The sequence below is a fragment of the Caloenas nicobarica genome, chromosome 2 (genome assembly GCF_036013445.1).
Source record: "Caloenas nicobarica isolate bCalNic1 chromosome 2, bCalNic1.hap1, whole genome shotgun sequence".
Classification (NCBI taxonomy): Eukaryota; Metazoa; Chordata; class Aves; order Columbiformes; family Columbidae; genus Caloenas; species Caloenas nicobarica.
This window is the reverse complement of record NC_088246.1, coordinates 56949548-56968572: the sequence shown is the minus strand read 5'-3', so window position 1 is coordinate 56968572 and position 19025 is coordinate 56949548. Positions and strand designations below refer to the sequence as shown.

General features: G+C 39.6%; 1 protein-coding gene across 3 annotated transcripts in view; it reads left to right on the top strand.

Annotated features, from left to right (window-relative positions):
• GLI3 (GLI family zinc finger 3) overlaps positions 1 to 19025 on the top strand; it is a 215697-nt gene that overhangs the window by 144020 nt on the left and 52652 nt on the right. For all 3 annotated transcript variants that reach the window (XM_065628044.1, XM_065628043.1, XM_065628042.1), the window contains 2 exons: positions 1572 to 1718; positions 9629 to 9830. In XM_065628044.1, the coding sequence (XP_065484116.1) occupies positions 1572 to 1718; positions 9629 to 9830 (349 nt within the window). The remainder of the gene's footprint in view (positions 1 to 1571; positions 1719 to 9628; positions 9831 to 19025) is intronic.

Here is a 19025-nt window from a genome sequence, read left to right as displayed (position 1 = left end):
CAACAACTTTTAATTTATATCAGCTCATTTTTTATGCCATTTCTGTTCCTGTTTGATGTACTCGTATTTCTCTAAACCTTTCCTGAAACTAGTTGTATATAACATTATAACATCAAAAGCACATTCTTTCATTTTCCTTGATAAAAATAAAGTCAGATTGTGCACTTAAGAAGTGCTGTTACTGAATAAAATTCTCTCCAAACTCCAGTGCCATGTTTACCTCCTTTTAGTTTAAATGTTGATTCTTTCCTTCTAAGGTTTGTGTTTAGGATCTGAGTCTCTAATGAACATAATTTATCCTTTTTAGTAATACTGCTTAAGTAACAAGATTCATGCTATGGTGGTAATTGAAAGAATTTCAGCTTGAAATTTTGTTTCCGTTCAAGATTCAGTTGCTCTTGTTGAAGAAGAATCTCATTAAATAACATGAAATAATTTAAAAATAATCTGTTGGGGTGTAGCCCATTACCCTTAGGAACTTGAAGTGTTTTAGGCAAACTTACATACCATCTTCTGGTGAGCAGAGTGTAAGAAAATTTTAACTGTTTTGCAAGTGGGACAAGTACAGGGCAGAGACGAAGGCTGCTCACCTCAGGTCACATAGCAAGTCAGAATCAGGATCAAAGAGGTGAAGCCCAGCATATTTTATGAGTACTTACACAAGCCCTTGAAGTGAACTTCTACTTACTGTAGCATCTGAAGCCTGCTGAAATGAGGTGATATTAAAATTATGTGGATTTTTGTGTTTGTCCAGAGTTGCCCATTAGTTGATGGCAAGCTTGAAAACTGCAGGGGAAGAAAAAAACCAGCACATTATTTTTACAGGAGAGAAAGGCTAATGTAAGTCATTATCAGAAGACTGCATCAATCATAAGCTCACTGACAGGGTGTAGAACCTATCTAGTCTGCGATTTTGACTCTGCAATCATACTCATATGTCAAGTACACTTATATATGGACTTTGAAGAATGGGATGGCTGTATTCATTGAGTTTGGTCTGTCTTCCAAAAAAACTGCCCCTGTGCTGTTCATGGACAACTGGTATATGTTGTGAAAACATGCTCTGTCCTTGTTTACTCCTAAACTTATACACAAAATACCACTGTGAGTGAAAATTTTCTGATCCTCTAAGCAGAGACTCCAGAAACTTGATTGCTTATAGAAGTTCAACTGCTTTGTTACCTTAGAGACCAAGTCCTTTGGGCCAGGGATGAGGTAAATGGGAATAAAGCTCCAGGAAGGTTTTCCTGCTTTTTTTTATGTCACTAAATAAATCATACTGGTTTCCATTGCTGTCAGCCTGTCTGTTTTTGAGTCACTTAATAATAAATATTAAAAAAAATGAGATCACTGAGCCCATTAATATTTTATGCCTTGCTGTTTTTTGAATGGTGTCTTTGCAGCATCATTGGTTGAAATATATTGACCAGTGGTGGCATACTGCAGACATTGCATTACATTAAAAAATAAACAAGCTGTTTTAATAGCCAGAGAAACCAGCAATGTTGTAAAACTTTCCTTCTCATTTATCTTACGTCATTAACGGTGCTTTTTTTCTGTTGTGTTTTTAGCTCCACATGCTGGCGTCAGTCCAGCTGAATATTATCATCAGATGGCTCTGTTGGCCGGCCAGCGCAGCCCCTATGCAGACATCATTCCTTCAGCTGCCACTGCAGGAGCTGGTGCTCTTCATATGGAATATCTTCATGCCATGGATAGTAAGTGACATTTTCTAGAAATATGGACAGTCCTACAAAAGGAACCACGTGGGTTGTTCCTGGTCAGACCCAAAAGGCCTCCATGCAGATAGAGAAGTAGGAGTCAACGTAAAGCCTCCTCATGAGGCTGGAGGGCCAAAGGAGTGATTGCCAAATGTACAAGGGTTACATCAAGTCTGAAAGTAAACTTTGAAAGTAAGTAGGGAGAGGAACAGGACCACTCATGAAAACAGGTTATAAATTTTATTTCCAGCAGAGCTTGAGTGCTTTTGAAAATGTCCTTTTCTATTCACAATCAGTAACTCACTTCCATCATCAGAGTGAGTATTTCCTGATGAGCTCTATGTTAATAAAAGGTTTACGTCTAGTTTTCTGTTAGGAAAGAGTGCATGCTCCCCTCCTTTTTAGCAAGAGGTATCCATGCTTACAATTTGTATATGATAGACGAAGAGACTTTGAGACCACTTCTAAGGTGAAGCCGTTTGCTGAATTCTCAAGGATCCTGACTTAGTTTTCCCTAATATTAAGAGCCTTCTCTACCCACTTCAGCATCTTTCAGACCTCTAATCTGTCTCGCTTTCTCTGTTGAAGGAGGAAAAGAGAGCACCCCATTCCAAACTGCTCATTACTGCTGCTTTTGATCAGCTACAAGGGATTATGCAGAGCACTCCACCCTAATCATATGATGCTTACATGCTTTTTGGGATGTACTCAGTTCCTTCCAATACGGGAAGTAAAAGGTGGTGACAATTAAAGGTAGTCACTGTTGACTCTTGCCTGATAGTACAGAGCAATACAATAGCATTAGGCCACCTCATTGTCCCACAGCTTTTTAAAAATCTTTGTTAGCATGCAGTTTCTTCTTCCCTGCTGTTGGCTGCTGATCTCAAGGAGCACAGGAGTTGGGAGGTTCACTTCTGGAACACATGGGGATATAGACAGCTACCCCTGCAGAACATATGCCTGGGAGTGTGAAGTAGTTAACTGATCAACAATTTTTACAAGAATCAGGCAAGACAAATAGTTTTGGAACTGGGCACAGAAACCACTTTCGTTCTGTTACCTTGATAGTGCAGGATTTTTTAATTCAGTTTCTGTTATCAGTCTCACTGCACTGGTAGCGTGCACAGTGATTTTATAGTAATATAACATAACTTGAACCCACTTCAGAAACACACTAAACCCACACAAGTAGTCTGGACTTGAACCAGAACTTAACATGCAGGCTTCAGTGCTTGAAAGCTTAAGAATGTGATACTTCCTGATTTGGATTTTGAGAGGAATAGGGAGAGACGAGGTATGCTGCAGATTAACTTGATGCATATTAATAATACCTTGCAGAATGGAAACTCTGTTATGCATAGTTCAGGTAATGTAAATCTGCTGCTGTGTTCCAGTTGCAGGGACAAATCCCCAGCTTGTATGAATAGACACGACTTCATTGAAGTGAAGGGGTCATAGAATCATAGAATAGTTTGGGTTAGAACGGGACTTTAAAGCTCATCTAGTCCAACCCTCCCTTCAATGTTTTTGGCTTCTGAATGTATGTAGGTGGCAGTACCAAACCACATATTTGGATGCAGACTTGATTGAATGGGTCTGTTCAGTCTAGAGGAAGATAGATACCAAATAGATGCCAGAAAACTTAAGAATAACAGAAGACATTGCAGTACTCATACAAATAATGGCATTTGTGCAAAGGACCTTCATGTGTTAGTAGAGAATGTGCATGCTGTAATCTACATAGAATTACAGCTTTTGCATCCCAAGAATGTTATCTTTTTACTTAAGGGAAAATGTTTTGACCTTTGCCTCTAACTTCAGCCCATTCATAAAAGGTACTTAAACACTATCTCTAATAAGGATATTTGCTGTCACCAGCTTTAGCTACAATGTATTTGAAATGCGCTCTTTAATTTGTTTTCTGTTTGTTTTTAAAAATTAAGATCACATGTTTGAGATTCATTGTAGCAGCAACTTTTCAATTAAGGATTATTTCAGAGCTAAAGACAAAAAATGTGTAGCACCATTATGCAAATGGGTTATTTTTAAACAGTAAATAGAGAATTAAAATAAGAGTGAATCCTAGTAAGGTCACTCAGCTCTCCTTCTGTATTTGATGAGAATGTGTTTAGTCAGGCAATAGCTGCTTTTATCTAAATAGAGTATGAAGTTACCCTTTTACTTTGTAAAAACTAATTAAAACTATCTTAACTTGCATGGGTATACAGTAAATTAATTGTCATTAAGCAGGATTCTGAATGTCCTATCATTCATCATGTTAAAGAAAACCCCTTTCTTCTTTGTCAGAATTTTAGATTAGAAACGAGAACAAAACAATTATCAGGAAGCCGATATTAAGACTTTTTCTTAAAAAAAACCAATAAGAATGCCCATGTTTGCATTTAATAACGAAGTACAGTGATAAGTGCAAAGCAATGACATTTGTTTGGATCTTTCTTCTTAAGGCTTCGTATGGTGGTCTTAAAAGTACTCTTTTGCCTTTGTCCAGCCTTGTCAAAGGAAACAGAAGAGACACTGGTAGTTTCCCTCATTATCTGCTATCAAATTCTGAGCAAGTTGACTCAAACTCACTCAAAGGCTGCTGCTCATTTATTCCACACAACAACCAGATAGATACAAGCAAGACATTGTCGTTCTTTTGTGAAGCAAGTCTGTCTCCTAATTGTGTGTTTATACAGCATCTAGCACAGTAATTTGGCATCTCTGCCCTCTCCAGGAGTACAAATAATAATTCCAACACCAGCATGCACTGTGCACAAAGCGTGTTACATACAGTTTGTGCAGGTTTTTGCCTTATGTTTTGTTATGTGGTGCTGGAAAACTGATTTCAAAATGGGGATGATATGAGTGGGAGAAGCATTAACCAGAAAGTTAAGTCTAGCCTAAAGAGCAGTAGACTTCTTGAAGCTCTGAACTTCGCTGTCCATGAACTGCCTAATAAATTGTGGAAGAATAAGGCCAAGATTGCGTACGCTGGATTGTTGGTTTTGCTCATCCTGTCCTGTGTGGCATGAAAAGGTGACCAGAATTTTCCTTGCTGCTCTAAAGCTTTTCTGCAGTTTTGGTGTTGATCTCAAAGGGTCAGATGCGCTACTTTTAAGTATAACATCAAAGCAACTAGGAGGGGAATAGGTGGGGAACGTAGTGACAGTACCACAGTGACAACAACTGAAGTTCCTTGTTGTGGCTGTAAAGATACTGGATGCCAAAACGGTCTTCTTTAATTCAAAAAATCGCAGCCTTTTGGGTTTAATACCTGCATTTTTCATTTGAGGAACATATTTTACTCTGCTTTTAAATGGTGTACAGTGGAAGGCAAGCATGTTCCCTGAGGTTTCTAGATTCATCCTGAGAGTATTAATAGACTCACTCTGATTAACTTTTGCCTATGCTCTCTCGGAATGGGAAGCTTTTCTTTTCCAAAGGTATTCAACATTGACCTACCACTTTTGGCATTAGAGACACTGATAGCAACCCAGTTGACAGAAAGAATTCGGCCAGCTTGAAGAGTTAAGCCATTGTGTGAAGCTTTGGACTGGATTTGATTTCTGATTTTCAGACACAGCTGGAGAATGAGGGTGGAGTAGCAAAGCCGTTCCTTTTCCTCTCATACTGATGACAGATACACCATTTTGAAAACTGAGAAAAAATTTATTACAAACTTTCATGAGGTGAAAACAAAGTTTACACATCTGTGACCAGAAACCAGAAGGGCAAGAAAGAAAAAAAGCTTCAATGTAAAAAAAAAAAAATCAAACATCCCATGTTCACAGCCTTCAACAAAAATTAGTGCCTGAGACAGGTTCAAAGAAGTTTGATTTAAAGGGATGGAATAAAAAAGGTTTGATGAAGTTTGATTTAAAGGGATGGAATAAATGATACATGTCTGAAGATTGCCTTATAAATGATTAAGCAATGCTAAAAACTTCAACTCAGAAATCAAATTCATAGGCAAATGTACTGGATGGCATATTCAATTTTGAAATTTATGATGGAGATAGATATCTGTTATTTTAGAATTGATCTCCACCCCAGGAATAAGATCTTTTCTTTTGACACCTGCTAGATTTTTTGTCGGCACATTCAAGTCTTTACTATCAGCTACCGACGTTTTATTACTATAATGTCTACTCTAAAAAGGTGACAATCCTAAACAAATTTTCACTGTCAGCTTCCATTTGCATGCTTTGACAAAGCTGACGTGTTTTTTTTCAGCACTTGCAAAGAGTTAAATGGATTTTTAGTGAATCAATGCTCCTTCATTTTTTGGTTTTAAGCATTATCGAGTGGGGAATGTAATGCTTTGGTAGGAGAATACAGTGAGCAGATGAACATCTCAAATTGCTAAATAAATATTGAAGTGTTTGAGTTTAAAATAAATGCCTGAGCAAGTCTAAAAAGTTTGGTTTAGTATTCAGCGGCACTGACAAATTGTGACCTATACCTTTTTATAGTAACATACTAACTGAGACCGATGCGATGCTAAATGAATGGTTTAGCAGATGTCCTGCTGTGTAATGAGTGGTCAGCTCATGCTTAAGACTTCTTAGGCATGTGAAACCTAATTAGACCACGAAGATCTGAAAAAACAGTAATTCCATTTAATTGTATTTTCACTTTTGAAAGTCATGGCCTCCCTTGCAGCGAATCCCCCTCTCCTGTGGTCAGACTCTGTAGAGCTCTTGAGCAGCCTCCACTGTTGGCTCCCACCGTGAAGCAGAAATATTCCCTTTTTGCAGGAGACTGTTGGCTCTTAGGAGGTTGTTCTCACTCTGGGTAGATGGAGGGGACTGACAAACTCCCAGATCTAGATGGGGCACTACCTGGAGGAGAAGAGGAAGCCCCAGAGTGCTGCGTGGTGTGGCTTAAGCCCAGGCTCTGCCCCGCGCAGCTGGAAGGAGCATCTTTCTCCATCACTGGCCGCGGATCTGGTGTGTCCCCAGTAGAGCGGACACAGGGATGCCCTGGAAGCAGCTGGCAGGCAAGGGGGAGGCTTAATGAGTGGTGGGTGGAGAGGGACCTCTTACAAGAGCCCTAGCGTGACTTAGGCAAGGGGTAAAGGAGAGGGGCTCAGTCCAGAAAGGGCAGGGAGGAGGAGGAGGGAAGACACTGTCACTGCCATTTTTGAGAATCCTCAGGGCACCGCAAGGGGTATAAATGGCCCTCCTGTGTGATCTGTCGAGGGTAACTGTGCTTCTCTCCAGAATCATAAAAGCTTTGAACAGTTGTCTGTGATTTTTGCTCAGTCCTCTCTGAGATGCAGGCTGGAGTACCAACAAGTCCGCTTAGGTGGTTGTGACATGGAAAAATAAATGGTGTCTGATCACAGAAGCAGCAAAACACAACTGTCATCTCCTGCTTTTATTGCCCAGTCTAGCTTCAAAGGGGAGATGCTCAGGTGCTAATATTCTTAACAACTTATCTACTTTTTTGGTCATACCTATGCACCCTCTCTCTAGTTAGCATCAGTAGCCATCATTCCATGTTTAGCAGGTTTGTAATGAATTTCTCAAATAAGTGGCAATCGCTTTGTAGTTGTACAGATTCAAAACTGGACTTCAGATCCATAAGAAGAAATTTTTTGAAAGTGTTCCTTCTGGAAATCACATTTGAAACTGTTCTTACATGGCAATCAGTTGCACATGGTGACTCTCCATTGTAAATACAGAAATTTAACTAGGTCTTGCTTATCAAAAGAGAGGGAGCTGTGCTCGTCCCCTCTGAGCATCCCTCTGCTTTCTTGTGGGCACAATGAGGGCTCTGCCCATCAGTCTGAGGAAAACAGAGGGTTCATAATTATGTTCATGGGACTGCAAACCGTTGCTGTCATATGTAGCGCACTGTTAGGATGGCTGGTAGTAACACATGATACTGTGGTAGCAGAGCTTGAGTAACATCTCATTTTGCTGGTCAGCCAATGTCTAGCAGGTCTTTCTTGTGCCTTTCACTTGCTGTTTGACCAGGAACACCTGTACTTAGCTATTCCCTTGTAAAAGATAGCAGAGTTTATTTACCTTTAAAGCACTTGAATTATATCCTCAGCTGAGGCAAATTACATTACTGCTACTGACTTCAGAGATGTTCTCATTTGTGCTGGCTGAACAGTCAGCAGAGGAGAGTTGTGGATGAAAGATACAAGCGCAAAGTATTACTATTTTTGTTTTACCATGACCTTACTAAATATGTTGTAGCTTCTTATAGTTGCTGCTGATTGTTGGGTTTTGTTTTAGCACGAATAAAAGATCTCTGCCTTTGAAAGACATGAAGCACAGCACTAATAAAGTATCAAACAGACACAGTACAATAGCAAGCTCATAAAAAGGAGATAAAACAGATTACAAAAAATAATGTGTAGTAGCTTTAGGAAGAAGTAAATGGCTATGCCTAAGTTTTAAATGATGAATGAAGAACATGAATATTCATTGGAAGACTGAAGTGCTATGGGCTGAGACCTGTTGAGGAGACAGAGCACAAATGAAAAGAAACCTCTGTATTAGCCAGATGCCAAAGAGAATGGCCACCCATGTTGGCTGGTTGAGGCCAAACTAAGCACAGATTAGATGAAGGACTATAGACAGAGATCTGATCACACAATCACAACAGCAATAAAGTGGCAGCTTTTAATACCAGATGAATACCAGGTGAGTCTAAGCGGAGTTGGTTGGGCTCTTCCTCTGTTTTAATGTTGGGTACATCAGTTTAAATACCATATTGAAAAAAGGTCCTGGGCATGAAATGATGAGGAAGAATTAGGAAAAGCAGACCCGCAATGGAGGCTTGCGGCCAACTGTGAATTATTAGCAAGTTACAGAGAATGTCAGGGACTCTGGGAGAAGTAGCTGTAAAGTAGGCATCAAACCCAAGACCAGTATGATCCTGGCTGTGAGGAACATTATGACTCAGTCATTTATTACAGGTTGAAGCGATTAAAAAGGTAGAAGCAGCAGTACTATTAAAGGAAATAGTTCAGCACGCAATGGGGAAGCCAATTCTCTCCTTCTCGGTCTGAACCAGGATCGAAAATAATCAAATAAAGGGAAGAAATTTGAGGTGATATACCTTCCATAGGGACACAGAGAGTTGGGTTGACATGATAAAATAGAGGGGAAGAGGTAGAGATTTTCAGAGGAGCACAGAGAATTTAGAAATGTAATATATATTTATTTAAATGGTATCTCTATGATTGTCTTCTCTTTGCTGCTTTGAAAAGCTTAATCTCTACTTTTAAAGAAATTGGGCAATCCTAGGCCCTTGTACACTCCAACACAAGAATACCATGGGATCCAGAACAAATTCAAATAAAGCCTGCTGTTTCTCAGTCTGGTGCTGTGAATGTCAATTTGACTTCTGCTGATAGAGCTGGCTTTTATAGTGTTTTTTCAGTCTTGATTTTTAGTATTGTATCACGTATCAACCAGGCAGAGTTATGGTCAACAAAGGAAGTGCTACCTTCTGATTTCTACACTATATTTTACAAGATTAGCTTTGGCTGTATGTGTTAAAGTGATGTGGGTTTGGGTTTGATGGTAGCCCAGACCTGAACCACTATCTCATTGCTCTTGGTTGAATTAATGATGTGAATGTCTAAGAAGCCATCAGATTCATAAATCACCAGAAATGAGAGGGATAACTCATAAAAGTCTTTTCCTTTTGTTTAGCAATTTATCATTTTGCTTGCACATTAATAAACAGAGTTCCCCTGAGGTAAGCCACAGGAAGATAGATTTTTCTTCCTAATTTCCCTCAATCATTGCCAGTAGATCTCAAGTGGAGAGAGTGGGCTTGTCACAGCATGTTGGTGTCTTGCGACTCCCTCTACCCATCACTGATAAAAAATAAATGCGATTAAGTGCCCCGATAGATAATTATTTGTGTTTACATAACAGGCGCCAGGTTTCCGAGTCCGAGATTGTCAGCCAGACCAAGCCGAAAGCGTACATTGTCCATATCCCCCCTATCTGATCACAGCTTTGACCTTCAGACCATGATAAGGACATCTCCAAATTCCTTGGTCACAATTCTCAATAATTCTCGTAGCAGTTCCTCAGCCAGTGGTTCTTATGGCCACTTATCTGCAAGTGCAATAAGGTAAGAATAGCATTTTCTACCTATATTGTATATTTTCATTTTCTGTGTCATGTACACACATGCAAATGTGAATTTATACTCAGATCTTTAAGTAACTGTTTTGCTTTGTGAATATGTGTATTTTGCAGTTTCTGTAACATATGTTCACTGGAGATTAACATAAAGTACAAAATACTTTTTTTCTTGCTTAGAAAGGTAACCCCAAGGGACTTTCTGGCATATTATTGTCCAGTGCAGATAATACTCCACCTGACCAGCAGTAACAGTGTGTGTATATCTGCTCAGGAATTGGTTTTCAGAGAAACTCTAGGATAGATTTGTGACTTGAGTCACTTGGGTTCTTCTGGCTATAGATAAAACAGACAGTGAAATGTTCCTGCATTACAGTCATCAGAGAGTAAAGCACAAATGCATGGTACTGTTCAATTAAAATGTTTGTCTAGAACTTATTGACATTCATCTCCAAGATTTTTTCATATTTTAGTTCATATATTGAAAGATTGGACTTTCTGTGGCTAAATTATCTTTTTTTGGGGAGGCGGGGAGTATCAAGGAAGTACTGTTATCATCCAATATCATTAGAAATGCTGTGATTTTCACTTGGCTGCTTCACTCGTGTGTGCAAGAAAATGGTTGTTCTGGAGGCAGAACAGCAGAGTAGCAAGGGAAGAGGTGGGCAGCAGTTGTACAGGAAAGGGAAGCAGACAGGGCACAGGGAGAAGGAACAAAAGCAAGAATGTCAGAAAAAGTGAGTAAAAGAAAATGAGGAGAAACAGCAGAAAAAATGGAGATGCAACTGCAGAACATCCTTGTATTTGTGACTTTGCTATATGTTAACTGAGAAAAGCTCCTTTGGTATTCCAAAACAATTCCTCCACATCTCCAGAGTCTCAGAAAATATTGGGTTTGCATTTATGACACTCAAACAGAGAGTTGTCCTGGTCTCTGGCTTAAAAGCAGCCTCTACCTTTAATTTGCAATGAGATAAAGGAGCATGTCCCCACTGCAATTTCTTGAGATCTAAGAGGCTCATTTTTGGCAAGGTTCAGACATGCCTCTCCAGCAAAAACTACACACAACTTCAAAACCTGGCTTTGGGAATTCGCACTTTTGGAGGAAATGGGGCACACAATTGGTGTGTTAGAAACCATAAGCTTCCCAAACTTTGAAAGTGACAGCGCTGTAAATATTTAGTATTAGCGTAAGTGCTGTTGGATTTTTTTAAGCACTTCTTTTCAACGTTTGTGATTCATAGCTCTGATGTACTTGAATAGCTATATAGTATTTTACAGGTATGATATCATAGCTCTGCAATACAACTCTGCAGTCTTTGTCAGCACAGTCCCAATTACGAAGCTCCATAATGTGGAGTATGATATGATAGCTGGCAGCGGTTTTGGACCACATCTGTTAAATACATGCACTTTGTGGAGGTGTACTGTCCCCACTGTCGTTAAGATGGGATGACACTTCAATTACTAACCTCCTTTTCCATTGCTTGTGACTTTGGTAAAGCAAATAGTGCATGAAAGTTGGCATTGTCTCCACCGTGGAGTAAGTCTTCTCTCCTTTTACTCTTCCTCCGCAGCTGGAAATGATGGTATGTGTTTTTGACAGAATTACAAACCTAAGTGCCATCCCTGCAAAGCCAGGGTCAGATAAATAGTTTTGTTGAAGACAGTTGTGGAACTGGAGTGAGTTATGGGCAGAGACTGAGTAAGGGTGCTAAGGAGTACAACACTGAGTCTTGTGAACTGGTGTTGCTGAATAAAGCAAGGCTTGTGTGATGGAGCCTGTGGCTGACTGAAGCTTTCAGCACTTCCTGGCCATACTTTCCAGGAATGCGTAATCCAAAATTTCACACCATTTTGAATTAATATTTTTTTCTTTTTGATAAGAGATGCCCATTCAACATGAAAAGTGGGAAATGTTCTTCTCCATTCTTCCCAGTGGAAATGAGGGAAGGGAGAGAGCGAGCTCTTTTTTCCGGCTTTGCCATTCACCCTTTAATTTCTCCCATGTGCACCTGTCTATAAAAGAGCTACACCAAAATAAACAGTGACGTAAGATATTAAACGCAAGGCACATTTCATTGCTTTAATAAATTCCAAGACTAAATAGCAGCAAGACTGTCAGTAAAACTTAATTTATTGCAGCTCACTGTCTTGTAAATAATGCATTCAGCACAAGGACTGCTGTACTGAATCAAACCATAGGTTCATCCCATTTAATATCCTGTCTGCAACAGTGATCAAGTGTAGAAAAAGCTTTTCCTAGTTTAAAATCCCAGCTTCTGGAAACTTGCAGGTAAATCTCATAAGAGTTGCTGCAAGAAAATGGTACAGTTCAGCAGGCCACTAGATGGAATTGCGAGACAGGAAGGATTTGTATTTTAGGCAACATCAGTAGCATTAACTATACTTAACATTATGCAATCCTTCTACTTTTAGATCTTGTTTCAAATAACTTTTAACTAAGCCCAAATAGTTTACACTTGGCAGCATTTTTCATGGTAGATACCTATCTAATGCTGAGTATTTCCAAAAAGCATCAGCAAAGTTATTAATTTTTCAGAATGAAGTTAGGGAAGAAGAGATTTTTCCGTACAAACTAAAGGACCTCTTGCTACCTCTTCACCGAGAAGCAACAATTTGCCAGGGATGTTGCCTAGGTAATATAGACATGATCTTTGCTGTTCTTGAGAAATTGTCCCATTCAGACAAGTGATAAGATGTTAAGAAGGTTCTATCAGTGTGTGTTAAATAGACTAAGTGTTCAGCGCATTCCGGTCCAGGGCTAACAGAGAGGAGGGAGGATCTTTCCCTGCAGCTGCAGCTCTGATTGATCTGGTACCTCCTTGGGAAGCCTATGGAGGCTGAGCTGTCTGCCCAGCCATAACAGCCTTCCCTGAATGTGAAAAGGAAAGTGGTCCTTAGAGGAGACAGGAGTCAGAGCAGGAACTGTCCAGGTTAAGCAAGCTGGGACAAAATGCTTTTATATAGCACAACGTTTTTATATAGCACAACTAGAAGAGAAAAAGCTGCAAAATAAAGTGTGCCGAAGGCAGTCATTAAGGAGAATGAAGGTACTGCCCCCTTGTGATTGTGCTTTGATACCATCTCTAATTACAGGGTTTTTTCTCAGGGCCCCTGCCTGCTTCACTGCACAGGCTGAACATCTTCCCTGGCTCAGTCAGAGCCTCAGGATCTTGCCTCACCCGTCCCAGGCAGCTGTAAGAGAGGAGGGAGCCTCTTAGCTGGTTGTTTGCTGCCTGGAGGGCAGACCCTGCTCTTGCAACACAATCCCAGCCTGGTGCTGGGTAAACTGAACTAGTAGGAGGTGACCACCAGCCTCATACAGTTTATCTTCTGGAGGCCCAGCCTACCATTCTGAATTCTGCAGAGGAGCCAAATTACTCATAGCCATGACCTGAAGCTACTGGCAGCTGTTTTGAACATTTTGTGTGCTGTGTCATGTTAACTAACCCAGGAGATCTGGTCTCCATGCCTGAAATTGGGCAACCACGAGTGGCACTTTTTTTTGATTCACGTGCCTGTGCAAAATAAGCCTTACCCTTTCACCTCAAAAGGAGGCAGAAAGCATTAATGTTTTGGAAGCACTTAGATTATGGAGTGATGAGCACCGTAGAGATCAGGAGGGTATCACTAATTATGTATTCACTGGTAGTTTAAATACGATGGAAATAAGGCCTATAGGCAATACTCTGGGAAAGGAGAAGAAAAATACCAGAGAGTCTCCCACTGAAGACTATTGTGCATCTTGTGCAGTGAACGATTTATGAATCCTGCAGTGGGGAAAAGGGGTGCGTGGTCACCTAACTAAAAGCTGACGAGTCAGCACATGAAGGTATGGGCAGGTTTAGTTCTGGTATGTTTGATTTTGCAGCCTCAATGTTCTTTTAACCTGTTTTCGCAAAGGTGCTACTTGTGTTAAGAAAGTGGGCCTGACTGGTCTTTGCATTGGCTAAAAAAAGTACATCCTCCGGCTAAAAGATTACATCTCATGCTTCACACACCTTTTCAGCATAGGACCCTCTATATGAGCACTGTGGGATGTTGAGGATGAAATCAAGTAAAAGGAGCTATGTTTTGGGCTCTGTTTTTACAGAGCCTCTGTAAAAACAGAGCCAAGCACAGAAGAGCTCTGGTCCTTGACATGGGTACTACTGCAGTTTGAATAATAAATAATAATAGTTTAGCACAATCCAGATAGGGCTTGACTTGGCGGGCGCTTTGTCATTGTCAGCTGGCATGTAATGCTGTATCCTGACTACTGGCTGAGTACTTGAAAAGAAGATGTCGCTCCTGCTGACAGCTAATAGTGGATCTCCTTTAACACACCAGGTAGAGCTTTTACTTTGTGCATTTGAAAACACCTGGTTTAGGTCTCAGCTGGGAGAGATTATGCAGAAAGGAGGCATATGAAGTAGCATCAAATGAGGATAATCCTTCATTTGACATTTACTCATTTGGTTACCTGCCTCAGTCCTGCAGTGCAGCACCCCTGCTATTAATCTTTTGTCAGGATGTACTTAATGTTATATCTGCTACCTGTGACAATTATTAGACTTTGCACTTCACTAGCACTTCTTTTTGAGAGGCAGCATGGCCTAGAGTGAGTATAGAGAGGGTAATCACTTCCCATGATATTAAGAGTAGCAATTCAAAACCTTTACAAAAGATTAGCTGGTCTTTAATAAACACAGGAGGCCAGGACTTCATGTTCTATATGATCTATATGATCCCTTAGCAACTCTACCGTACCAAATTTACAAAGTCAGTTTTCAGAAAATGAGCCGAATTCCCTGTCAGCTACAAGGTGTTTAAATCAGGAGTAGTTCCACCTACTACAAGTGGCTTTCTTTGGGTTAGGCAGTTATAACTGCAAATACACCTTAGCAATCTCATAATGTGTTAAAATTCAGTTTCATGTGAGCACGGGAGGCCTTTGGGATCCCCTCCAAGGTTTGAAAGAAACTGAGGAATCACAACAGCACTTTTTTTTTTTTTTTTTTCCTCCAGGCTCTGCCCCTGCTTCCCTGATGTCATCAGAATAGGAAGGAACAATTAACATAGCGTGGTTAATTACAGCCAGATCCTGGTTGTTCTGGCTCACATCAGTTTGCTCTGAGCTGCTTTGAAGCTGAGTATCAGGGAATGGCAGTAAGGATATTTGCACAAAGAGTACTAGAAAAAGAGAGCCAGGTTTGTAGGGTGAGCTTAGGCAGCAGTGGATTAATGTCAATGAGGAAGACAAGAGTGTTCTTCTGCAAGCAGGTGTTGGATTCTCAATAATTTCCTCACTTCATATAAGCTCCTTATATAGAGCGTTTGTCGTTTAATTAGACAGTGCCCTCCTCTCTGAACTGTTTTATATCTATAGACAAGTGACCGTATATTAATTTCTCCAATTTTCTTTGGCAAACATGGAGAGAAAAGCAAAGAGAAAAATAAAAACAGAGTTAAGATATACAAATGAAAATATAAAGTTATCCCAGGGAAAAGTGAAAGTATCTCCAGCAGAGAGCCCGACAGTCTATTATGCACTGTATAAAACAAGCAAAGAGTGTCCTTTTATCAGGTCTAAATTATCCATTTTTTTAATTTAACAAAAAGTCTCATAGTTACAAGACAGGGAGCTCTCATGTTCTCAGTCTTCCTTCTTTATTCAATGTTTTATATATATTTTTTGGTCTCCTCTTGTCTTCTTTCTGAGACAAATGGTTGTTTCAGTCTGCTTTTCAGAGAGTTCTTGCATTGTCATTTCTGCTGATACTGTCAGAAACAGTCTGCCTCTACTACGTGCAGTAATATTCCAGAAGACCAGCAATTCAAATGCACCATGATTTTCTGTGTTCTGTTTCCCATTCTGTTTGTCTTAACACATTTTTGCCACAGCTGCACGTTTATCAAATTTTCATTCCTACATTGAATTCTACATTGAGACAAGCAAGTGCTTCTTGTGAGTTGGCTCAGATAATTTAGAACTGGTATATGAGTTGTTCAGACTCTTCTTCAGTATCGCTATAGGTCTTGCTATCCATATTGTTCATTCATCTAGCATAGTTGGCTCTAAAGATAACCTTTTAGCTGTTCACCATGCTGCTCAAAATAATTTTGTCATATATGCAGATTTCATTTTTTCGTTACTCGACTACACCCAGATTACTGACGATTGCACTAAAAAAAAGAAGACTCCATCTGAGAATTTGTACCTAACTTTCACCAAACACCAACTGCTTAATTCTTTCATTTGATTCCTGTTCTAGACTGTAAGTCTAAAGTTTGTATATTTATGTAATTAAATCTGTGTAAAAGGACACAATCAAATGCTGCTTAATGAAATTAATCTTTAAAAGGCCATGTTTAGAGAAGAACAGGTACAGCACAATATATTCAGAAATGTTTTGCAAGAAGCTGCTTATGATTATATCACAGAATAGTTTGTGTTGGAAAGGACCTTCAGAGGTCATCTAGTCCAACCCCCCTGCAATGAGCAGGGACATCTTCAACTAGATCAGGTTGCTCAGAGCCCCATCCAGCCTGGCCTTGGATGTTTCCAGGGATGGGGCATCTACCATGTACAGGATAAAAAGTGTGTTAATTATATGAGCATTACAGGTGTTTTGCTGTTTTATTATCACTCTTATTGGAATCTACCTAACTGAGATGCAAAGCTGAGTGAAAGCTTTTTTTGCATTAAAAGGTCTCTAGTTAATTGCTCACAATATGTTGTAAATGAAGGCTTAGTTGCAGTTCATACTTAATCAAATTCAGACCAGGTATAACTCCACTGAAACAGGTTCTATTATGACTAGACATGTCATATATGTGCAGCACAGGGCTTTCCTCTCCGTGGCCTTGTACTGTGTATGGTTAATCTAAAGAAGGAAATATAATGCTCTATCATGCCATAATAGCTTCATTTTATACCCTCTTTCAAGAAGTGTGAATGGCAGAGAAGTGCTGCAAAGTGGATAAAAATGAAATTCGTCAGTATTGCAGAAAGTTGCATCTAATTCAGGCTCTGATGAAATTTAATTCTGCAGCTAGCCTCCTATAGAAAAGTCACATAGGTTATAGCATGGTGACGTTCAGGGAGATTGTTTTGGAGATCACCTGCATCTTGCATTGGAAAGTGGTGGATATTTTTCACCACAAATACACATGAATGACAATATTTCTGCCTTCAGAAAACGTATCATGTAAGAGGTCAAGCAACAGAAAGCATATAGACTATGCAGGCACATGTTGCATCCACATTTAATTGTACAGATACACATACGTACAAGTCTGATTATGTATAGATGTATGCCTGACAGTTTGAAGCATCGTGGTCCAGACTGGTTCAGTGGTACTCAAAGAGTTTAAAGTCATTGGACCCAGCGGATTATTAATTCCAGGAAAGTTCTGCAGCTAAGAGAAGTGTGCTGGAGTTTAACACTTCATTACTTCTTTTTCAGACCCTAAAAGCAAGTATTAATTAACACTTTTAATATAATTAATAATACCAGTTTTAGAAACCCAAAAATGCTTAGCTGTGAATTTAATTCAAAATCATATTTGCCAGAAGTGTCGTGAGCTTGCACAGAGGGAGCACAGATGAATTATGCAAGGTACTGTTAATACAAAGTCCAGTTAGGATACTAAGGATTCCTGAACAGGAATATTCCCATGAGAAGGACAAAGCTGTCAATGCTGTCTGAGCACATAAGGTTAATCAGTGTGGCTCTGTTGCTCTCCGTGAAACTATTCCATTTTGCTCCAGCATATGGCAATGTATTTGTGAAGAAAAATTTCACCTAGCCTAGCAGATAAAACAGAATAGATAATATGGTAAGGTAAAGAGAAGGTACAAACCATAGACTCTGTTAATTTTAAACTGGTAATAGAAAAGTGAAAAAAGAGGCAATGATGTATGTGAGTTAAATACAATTGTAGAACTATTACTATTGTCTGATGAAAATTGGAAAAAATAGTGTACTGTATGCTATACTTTATTAGATACAGGATACATCTTTTTACAAATTCAGTTAGATGACTTGTCTCTAAGTTAGTGATTTTTTAATGAAATGTGTCAACATTACAAATGCAGAGGGATATTCGTGAAACCTAGTCAATTTTGAAAAATTATTTCAAAGGATTTCAAGTCTCATACCTGCCTTTAAAATCACACCACATGTCTGGTTTCATAGTCACAGTTTGATACTGTTTTTCCCCTCTACTTAAGTGACAAGCCATAGAAGGAACTGATGACTTGTCTCTGTTGTCTGCTCAAAGCTCAGTGTTGTCAGTTAGAAAGCAGAGGGAAAATAACAGAATTTAAAGCAGAACTCTTCTCTCATATTACTAATATATTGTGGGTAAAATGCTTCAAACAGAAGTACATTTTTAAAGTCTCCCTTCCTGTAATGCCATTTGGTTTTCGTTTTGCATCTAAGATATGTGAAGCAGTAAGAGTTTCACAAATCTCTTCAGGGGCTGCAAGGTTTCTGAGTGCATTGTCACTCCTGTGACCCGAGCAATTTGTCAACAGTCACTCTTGCAGGTTGTTTCTATCAGGAGGAGAAGGAGATTACAGAGATGGAAACAACTTTTTTTTTTTTTTTTCCCACTCCTGTTTGTTTACAAAGACCGTACACAAATTCCCATTTCCACCAACTCAAAGAACAGGAGATAGTTTTCATATGCGATGTTCCTGGCTGCTGCTTCTCTTCCAGATCCTGTCCAAGGAGAACTCATTGGCTTTCTCTCTCCTACATCTCTGTTGGGATCGAACTACAAATCTGTCCTGCTGACTATTCACAGCTTTCCACATCTGATTATGCAATGTTCCTGGCTGCATATTACACATATACATATTTCCATCAAAATATATACATAAACTTCCATGTATGAAGTCAGCTCATGCAGACCCCCTCTGCTCCCATGGCTCAACTCCCAGCCACCCTTACTTACGTCCCATGTTTTGGACGGTGGCTCCTACCTGTCAGTTTATTGTGGGATGAATGAAGCTGTTTCTTACAGTACTCCTTATAAAAAAGAGCATTTGAGCATGTGAAAAGCAGTATCTGATCACTGTTAACTTAATTACAAACTTGTATTATGACTTAATTCTTTTAAGATTGCCATGTCTGTGGGGCCCAGGATTTAGGACAGCATTTAAGGACTTGCT